Here is a 9,372-nt window from a genome sequence, read left to right on the forward strand (position 1 = left end):
TCTAGGCTTGGCTCTCTATCCACTGAAAGAAGCTCTGTTTGGGGATTTTTATCTCTCAGAACTTAGCCAGTGCCTGGCACATAATAAATGTTTGTTGAAGATGATAATGATGCCTCAAAGGGAGAGGTAGAGAAGGCAGCTAAGCGACTTAGTGCATTGAAAACCAGACCCAGAGATGAGAGGTCCTGGGTTCATATCTTGCCTCACACATCTGCTCTCTGTGTGATGCTGGACAAGTCACTTAACCCCCATTGCCTAGCCCTTTCTGCTTTTCTGCCTTAAAACCAATACTTAGTAATGATTCTAAGACAGAAGGTTTTTAAAAAGTTAAATTACAATTTTAAAAAAGAGAGAAGAAAATCTAAGGAATAAAATATTAATAAGAGCTTGAAACTTCTATAACAACCAGTGTACCTTCATGTTGACCCACCTTCTCATCCTTCCCATTGGATAGGACCAAGGAAGTAGCTGTTTTAATCATCATGGAATGCTTAGGCAGGTAAAGAAACTGAGTCTCAGGAAGGTAAGCTAGCTTGGCTGGACCACATTGTAAGTGTTTGAATTGGAATTCGAACAGAGATTCCAAATTGATCATTTTAAGAAATGCTATTAATGTCATTTTTATATTGTTTGGCTTATGATTCCAGCCTGATGAGATGTTTTTTTTTTCAAATAAGCGATGTTAATTTAATTCTTCCAAATAATTAGTAGTATTCATAAGTATCAACATTTAAATTTATTTCAAGTATCTTCTCAACTTTTCAAGCTTTCCCTCTAAGCATTCAACAAGATTTAGGATTCTTTATTCATTTCTGCTATATCATTCACTCTTAAGGACCCTAGTGAATGCGTATATTCTTTTTGTTCTCTCTCTGCCTGCTTCTCTCTCTCTCTCTCTCTCTCTCTCTCTCTCTCTCTCTCTCTCTCTCTCTCTCTCTCTCNCTCTCTCTCTCTCTCTCTCTCTCTCTCTCTCTCTCTCTCTCTCTCTCCCTCTCCCTTCTTCCCTCCCTCCCTCCCCCCTCTGTTTCTGTCTTTCTCTCCCTCTCTGACTGTCTGTCTGTCTCTCTTTCCCTCTCTGTCTCTCTCTCCCTCTTTGTCTGTCTTTCTCTGTCTATAGAGAGACAGAGATTCTGTCTTTATTTATTCTAAGGCAGAAGAGTAGTAAGATCTAGGCAATGGGGATTAAGTGACTTGCTCAGGATCACACAGTTATGAAGAAACTGAAGAGACTGAGGCTAAACTTGAACCTAGGACTTCCCATCCTCAGGCGTGGCTCTCTCTTTTTGCTCATTTCATAAAAACAAACAAAAACAAACAAAAAAACTAATTATTTGTAGTTTTCCTAAGGAAGTGTCTTCGCCTCCTGTGTTCTCCAGCTTCAATCAGTTCTCCACAAAGATGTCAAAATGATGTTCTCAAAACACATTTATGAATAGGTCTCTTTTATACCACCAAATCTTCAGTGTTTCCCTATTACCTCTTGGAAAAAGTAAAGTTCCTCATCCTTACATCTAATACCATTCACAATAGCATTTTTATCTCTCACTACCACATGTGAGTTTCTATCATATATAGAAGGACATTCCTCATCACTCTAAATTTCAGAATCCCTAGTTTCCTTCAGGACATAGCTCAGCTGTCATCTCCTAAATAAAGCCTTTCCTGATCAGCACAGTTATTAACACCCCTTCCTTCTAGTATTCTGTCATAAAAAAATATGTGTTATTGCCCATTATCTTTGCACAAATCATGGTCTTGAAATCCAACATGAGCTGAGTGAGGAAAGGGAATGTATCATTTCTGTCTTTGTCCTTCCATTTCTCAGCACAGTGCCTCCTCTATAGTTGGTATTTAATTAGCATTTAATTATCTTTTTAAAATAATTCTTATGAATATGAATATGTAATAATAAAAATTCACTTCTAAGAAAAGGATTGGCTGTAATCTGTCAATTTTGAGATACTGCACTATTTTTTAGCATTAAGTCTTTTAAAATAAAACATAGAAGATCAAATAAAGTGGTAAAAGATAAAATGTTATTGTGAAGGGCATTAGATGAGAGGAGGAGGAGTTTTACTTTATCTAGGATATGACAGAGAACCACAGAAGATTTTGGGGACTAAGAGTGACCTATTCAGAAATGTGTTTTAAGAATATCACTTTGACATCCTTAGGGAGAACTTATTAAAGATGGGAAACACTGGAGAAAAATAAGTTCCTATCAAGTACCTGACCCAATGCTAAGCACTGGAGATTCAGACAAAAATGATTCCTGATCACAAGAAACTTATATTCTACTGGGGAGGGGGAGACAGATTAAGTTGTAATTCAAGGATGGGGAAAATCTCAAAGAAAGGCTAGATGTGGGTGATGTGGGTCTCTAATATGAACCTTGAGTGGAGCTATGGATGTCAGGAAGCAGAAGATAGGTGGAAGGGATATTTCAGGCATGGGGGACAACATATACAAAGGTGTGGAGGTAAGAAATAGAATGCTATGAATAAGGAAAGAAAAAAAAAGTAAGAAGACCAGTTTGATTTAGTCACAAAACACATGAGGGAAAGCAATGGGAAGCAGATCTATAAAAACAGGTCATAATCAGACTGTGAAAGGAAAAGGAAAAGAGTAAAGCTTGTATTTTATCCTAGCCATAATAGAGATTCACTGAAGATTCTTGAACAAGAGAGTAACACAATTAGACCTATCCCTTAAAAATAACATTTTAAAAAGTTAATATATAGGATGGATAAATGGGCGGAAGTTAGACTGAGGTCAGGGAAACAGAGCAGGAGACTTCTTTGGTAGTTCAAGTGAGAGGTTGGAAGGCGAGAAGCTAGGTGATTCAGTGCACAAGAGATGGGAGGTTCTCAGGCACTGGCTTCAGACACTTCCTAATTGTGTGACCCTGGACAAGTCACTTAACCCCCATTGCCTAGTCCTTACCCCTCTTATGCCTTGTAACCAATACACAGTGTTGATTCTAAGATGGAAGGTAACTTTTTTTAGAGTTTATGAGGGCATTAGGAAAGCTAAGAACTGAGATTAGACATACTGAGAAAACTGAATTAGAAAAAATGAGGAACTGAATGAATGGAGGAAGTAAAAGGGAAATAACATTATTTTGGAGATGTGAAATTTAAGATGGCTAAAGAGAATCCAGCATTCACTTGGCAGTGTGGGACTATAACCTAAGAGAGATATCATATCAATTATAGTTCTAAGGAATTGGGGGCCCTTCCTGGGTATGGATCAGACTGTAGACCAAAGGAACAGTAATGACACCTCTCACCATAACATACCATATTAAAAGAACTGAAAATTCCCAAATCCCAGTAACTAGCTCTGAAAACAAAAATGCAAGAAAGCTTGAAACGTGAGATAGAGTCACTTCCCATACATGCTAGGAGTGGAGCCCAACATTAACATAAATTACCAAATCAAGAAATGGGGTGAAAGAATGAATCAACAACCAAAAAAGAACATAACCATAAAAATCTGCTATGGCGATATGGAACACAACCCAGAAGACAATGAAGTCAAAACAGCTACAAGCAAAGCCTTTGAGAAAAATATGAATTGGACATAAACCTAATAAGAATTCCTAGAAGAGCTAAAATTTTTTTTTCAAAATGAAATAAGAGTGGTAGAGGCAAAATTAGGTAAACAAATGAAAGCAGAGGAAGAAAATTAAGAAAAGACAACGTATAGCTTGTCTTTCAAAAGGCACAGAAAAATAACACCCTAAGAAGAGAATAGGACAAATGAGAAAAGATACAAAAATTCACTGATGAAAATAACTTCTTAAAAAGCAGAGTTAGCCAAATGGAAAAGAGATATGAGAGCTCACTGAAGTAAATAATTTATTAAAAACTAGAATTAGGCAAGTAGATGCTAATGACTCCATAAGACAAAAAGAAACAATAAAACAAAATGGAAATTTTTAAATAGCAAAAATGTAAAATATCTCATTGGAAAAATAATTTACTTAGAAAATAGATCAAGGAAGGATAATTTAAGAATTATTGGATTATATAAAATCCATGATCAAAGAAAGAGCCTAGAAACAATATTTTCAAAAAATTACCAAGGAAAACTTCCAATGTTCTAAAACTAGAGGATAAAATAGAAATTGACAGAATCCAATAGACACTACCTGAAAGAGATCCCCAAATGGAAACTCAAGAATAGCATAGTCAAATTCCAGACTTCCCAGGATAATAAGAAAACATTTGAAGCATCCAGAAAGGAACTATTTAAATACAATGGAGTCACAGTCAGGATCACACAAGATCTATCAGCTCCCACTTTAAAGAAGTGGAAAGCTTGGAATATGATATTCTAGACAGCAAAAGAGTTGGAACTACAACCAAAAATAATCTACCCAGAAAAACTGAGTATAATCCTTCCAGAAAAAAAATATTTAATGAAATAGAGGACTTTCAAGTATTCTTATTGAAAAGATTCAAGTTGAATGGAAAATCGGAGGTTCAAATATAAGATTCCTGAGAAACATAAAGAAATAAGTATGAAAGAGAATAAAGGTCTCTAAAACAAATGTTATCATTATTAAGACAGTTTGAAGTATTCTATATAGAAAGAGGGTACATGAAGGAGACAATCATATTAGGATGACATAAAAATGGATGGGCAAGAAAGAGGATGCCTTAGGAGAAGGGAGAAGGGAGAGGAAGAATAAGGGAAATTATTTCACATAAAAAATATTCAAGGAAAAGCTTTTACAAAAGAGGGAGAAAGAACAGGGAGGGGATAGCAATGTTTGAACCTCACTTCAATCTAAATTGAATCGAAAAGGAAATATATGTGTTTTGATAAGATAAAATTACTTTGATCAATAGAGAAGGGGGAGAAAAAAGGGGTAAGAGAAAAAGGGGTGATAAAAGAGATGGCAATTAAAGAAGGCAATGGTCAGAAGCAAAACAGGCTATAAGAAGGATAGGATTAAAAGAGAGAAAAAGAGAAAAAGAAGAAAAGAGTGGAGGAAAATGCATTGTTAGCAATCATAACTGTGAATGAAAATGAGATAAACTCATTGGATGGTGGTATCCAGAGTGTAAGATTGTGACCTATGACTTTATGAAAAATGTAGATCACTTTTATCATAACTGTAAATGAGAAAAGAAGCTCCAACCATCCCATGGGAAAACTTACACATGACCATCGGCCATCCCTCACATTATGCCTTCTTTGTTCTGTTTCTATATAACATCTGATCTGGTCCAAGGGAGGTTGTAAGAATCCATTGCTCTGTCCTGTCACTGCCACAGAGTTCACCTCATAAGTAAGCTGACTTTACCATCTTAATTATTCCTATAACCCTTTTAAATCAACATATAAAATCCATACCAGCATGATCTGCATCTTTCTTTGGAATCAAAGTACCTTCCTCTTATGGTGGGGTTATATCTTTGAATGTGTCCATATATTCACCTATAAAACAAAAGCTGATAACAGATAAACCAGAATCCAACAATAATATTGTTTACAAGAAATACACTTGAAACACAGAGTCACATAGAGTTAAAATAAGAGGCTGGAGTAGCATCTATGGTGATTTAGCTAAAATTAAAAAGATTGAAGTGCCAATTAGTTATAAGCTACAAAGCCTCAATCAATCACCTCACTTTTTCCCATCCTTTGTTTTATTATCAAATTTTTAAAGGTTCAGATTACATTATAAGGTCCACAGCTCAGATTCTTTAAGTTCTCTTCACTCTAGTTCTTTATTCAGAGACTAAATGACACTTCTCAAGAATGATATATTGGATGACCAGGTATGTGTTAGACTAGATGTCTCTTGGGGATATTTCCAACTCTGAGAGTCTATAATTTAACAATGATTTTGGTGTTGCAAGTGAAATCTAGTAGACTAAGACACATTTTCTCCAAGCAAGAAGACATTTAATTAACAAGGTACAAACCTGTCAATAAGATGGATCAATAAGACTGCCTCAGTTAGCCAAAAGAACCCAAGATAGAAACTCAGTTTCTTTTTATAAGATTAGAACAGAGAACAGAACAGAGTAGATGGAGAATATAATACAATTGGTTATAAAGTTGATAACATGTGGTTGAGAACAACATAATTGGTTATATAGATAAGGAGTGAGGAGCAATATGATTGATTAGAAGTTGGGAATGAGGGGCTATGACCAACCTTCTCCTTCCTTCTTGTGAATAAGAAATGTTCATTGTTTGAGTCCACATGCAAGGCCAAAGATAATAGTCCAGAATTCTTTTGGATTATAATCCAGACATCCATTAAGGAGAGCTTTGTGGTATAAAGATACTAGATCAGACTCGCTGGTGTTCACTTGCATCGTCCAAGAATAACAGTATTCTTTGAGATAGAATAAAACAGTGATTATTAGCAAGAAAATTGGATTTCTAAACTTAACACGTAACAGACCATCTGAGCTTCTACACTAAATTCAGAGACAAAGAACCATGACAGGCAGTTAACAGACAAAATCAATTAATTATAAATACAAAAAATGATACAGAATCAATCTCCCTGGAAAGCAATCTCTGATCTCTGGATATTGACTATCAGAGGTCCCATTCCCCTTTGGTTTGCCATTAGGGCTCAGGTTGTCTTCAAACCACTTTTCTTCCTACCCAATAATCTCCACAGAGCAACTTTCACCTCTTTGTTCCTCAGGCTATAGATGATGGGGTTGAGCATGGGAGTAACAAGAGTGTAGGACAGGGACACAATTTGTTTGCTCTCAGGAGAGTAAGTAGACTTGGGTTGGAGGTGGATTACACAAGCAGTGCCATAGAATAGGGCCACAACAATAAGGTGGGCTGTACAAGTAGACAGGGCTTTATGGCGCCCAGTAGCAGACGGCATCTGAATAACAGCTGCCAGGACATGACCATAGGACACGATGATGAGGGAGAAAGGTACCATCATGACAAACACAGTGGCTACAAGAACATAAGCCTCAAAGAGAGAAGTGTCAGCACACACTAGCCTTAGGAGTGGTGCCACATCACAGAGGAAGTGGCGAACCCCTCGGGGTCCACAAAATGGGAAGCGAAAGAGCCAAATGGTAAACAGCAAGGAAACTGGGATACCCGTCATCCAGCACGCCAATGCCAAAAGAAGGCAGAGTCTGGGGTTCATGAGGACCCCGTAATGCAGTGGGTGGCAGATGGCCACATAGCGGTCATAAGCCATCACAGTCAGGAGGAAGCACTCTGATGTGACACAGGACAGAATGAGAAAGAGTTGGAGGGCACAGCCTGTCAGAGAGATGCCCCTACCAGCCACCAGGCTTTCCAGCATCTTGGGTACGATGTCCAAGGAGAAGCAGATCTCCACCAGAGCCAGGTTCCGGAGGAAAAAATACATAGGTGTGTGGAGGGCAGCGTCAGCCACAGTCAGGAATACAATGAGGCCGTTTCCCAGCATGGTGATTAGAAACATCCCCAGAAACAACACAAAGAGAAGCGGTTCCAACCTAGGAATGTGAGAAAAACCCAAAAGAAGAAATTCCCCAATTGAAGATTGGTTGCTTCTCGCCACAGTCACAATGGGATCCATTAGGTCCATTCCTTCCCAGGAGTTCCAGAGAGCATAAGGAAGTGATGAGCTCAAGGAGATAGCAGGACCTGGTTCTAAAATTAAGGAAAATCCACTGAGAAATGGGACTATACTTTCTCTATCAAAAGTTATCACAATTGTCAATATAGGCAGAGAATTCAAACCCTACCTCTGAAATTGATCATTCCCATGAATAAGTCAGATTCTCTGCACTTTGTGGAATCTCATTTTCCTCAGAGGTAAAATTACTTACCCAGATAGAAGCAGAATCAACACTGAATACAGGCCATCTGACTCCAAATTAAATGTTCTTTCCAACATATCTTATGGTCTTTGTTACTTTTTTTATTAGGTCAAGAAATGGCAGATCAATAATCCACAAGCTCCACTGGTATCCTCATGATGACAGGAGAAAGCAAAGAATACTAGCACATTGGATGGACCCCCCCCCCCACGGCAAATTTATGCATGTACCTACGCAAGAGTTCATCAGGTAACCATGGAAAAAATTTTTTTCTAAAAAATAAAATTTAAAAAAAAAAGAGTTCATCAGAATGGGCTGGCACTAATCAATAGAATCTGCAACACTGGAGGAAAGATTCATCTTCGAGATCACATACCTACTTGAGTATTTTAAACAAGAGATTTAACTTGGGTGAAAGGAAGTGTTGAGTGAAATACATTTGGCTAAACATGGTAGAGGTTTCCTTTTTTCTTGAAAACCACGACTCCTGCACCTTCACAGATTAGTTTGAGTTTCCATGACCAACAGAAGACACCATCATTACGTACATAGCCAACATTCTGGTGCCGAGACTCTCCTTTACAAAGTTAATGCTCTGACAATAGGCACGGTCAGACAGCCAGGCTACACTCAAGAGTCTTTGGAAATTGGTGGAATAAAATAGATTATGGACTTCTTTTTTTGCACTCTTTAGAAATGAAGATGCACTGTCATGCTCTACCTCTTATGGGAAGGTAAACCTGACTGCCTTAAACATTATTTTTTTTTTTTTGCTCCTCCTCCAGTTATTATGTGTAGAGTTTTAAGTCTATATGGTAAGATGGTAAGAATCTGAGCTCAAGGACTGATTTTACTTTGTTTCTCTTTGAATCCTCCAAACTTGGCATAGTCTTCCTTAGAATGGGTTTTTAATAAATTTTTTGCTACCCTGGATTGGAGAGTCACTTCCATGCCAAGATGAGTCATCAAAGGTGACATTAGTGGATGGGTTTAAAATTTGATGAGTTTGTAGGAATTCAAATTACTTCATATTTATTTATTTATGTGTGTGTGTGTGTGTGTGTGTGTGTGTGTGTGTGTGTCCTCCAAATGCTTGAGGGCACAGACATTTCATTTTCATCTTTACGTGTATGGCACCTAGTAAATGGGATAGAAATTTCCAGGATGGCAGAATAAACTTTCAAAGTGAAGAAATAGGCACTGTATTTTGTAGTCAGAGAATCTGAGTTCTAATACTAATTCAGTAACTTAATACTCATGAGACTTAGGGAAAACTTCATATCTGTGAGCCTTAGTTACCTCTAAATGAGTGACTTACCCTCCAAGATCTCTTATGCTTCTGGATACTATGAATATATGATCTCTCAGGTCCCTTGAAATGCAAAGGTTTTAGGTTCACCTAACTGAGCAATCTGTAGCAAACCATCCTTTTCAATAATTAGGACTGGAGGGGCAGCTAGGTGGTTCAGTGGATAGAGATCCAGGTCTAGAGGCAGGAGGTCCTGAGTTCAAATCAGTCCTCAGAAACTTCCTGGGCAATTTGTTCCATTTCTCCCTGTCT

At 37.6% G+C, this 9,372-nt stretch overlaps 1 protein-coding gene across 1 annotated transcript; it reads right to left on the bottom strand.

The window, feature by feature from the left end:
* Positions 1-6,604: 6,604 nt before the first annotated feature.
* LOC123240776 (olfactory receptor 10A7-like) lies at positions 6,605-7,567 on the bottom strand. Its single transcript, XM_044668489.1, has one exon. It carries the CDS (start codon positions 7,565-7,567, stop codon positions 6,605-6,607), a length of 963 nt encoding a protein of 320 aa, XP_044524424.1.
* Between the last annotated feature and the right edge of the window lie 1,805 nt (positions 7,568-9,372).

This window comes from Gracilinanus agilis, chromosome 3, assembly GCF_016433145.1.
Source record: "Gracilinanus agilis isolate LMUSP501 chromosome 3, AgileGrace, whole genome shotgun sequence".
Lineage (NCBI taxonomy): Eukaryota > Metazoa > Chordata > Mammalia > Didelphimorphia > Didelphidae > Gracilinanus > Gracilinanus agilis.

Bases quoted from the DNA above. Each gene is read 5' to 3' on its own strand.
- LOC123240776 (XM_044668489.1), bottom strand. From the start codon at position 7,567: ATGGATCCCATTGTGACTGTGGCGAGAAGCAACCAATCTTCAATTGGG.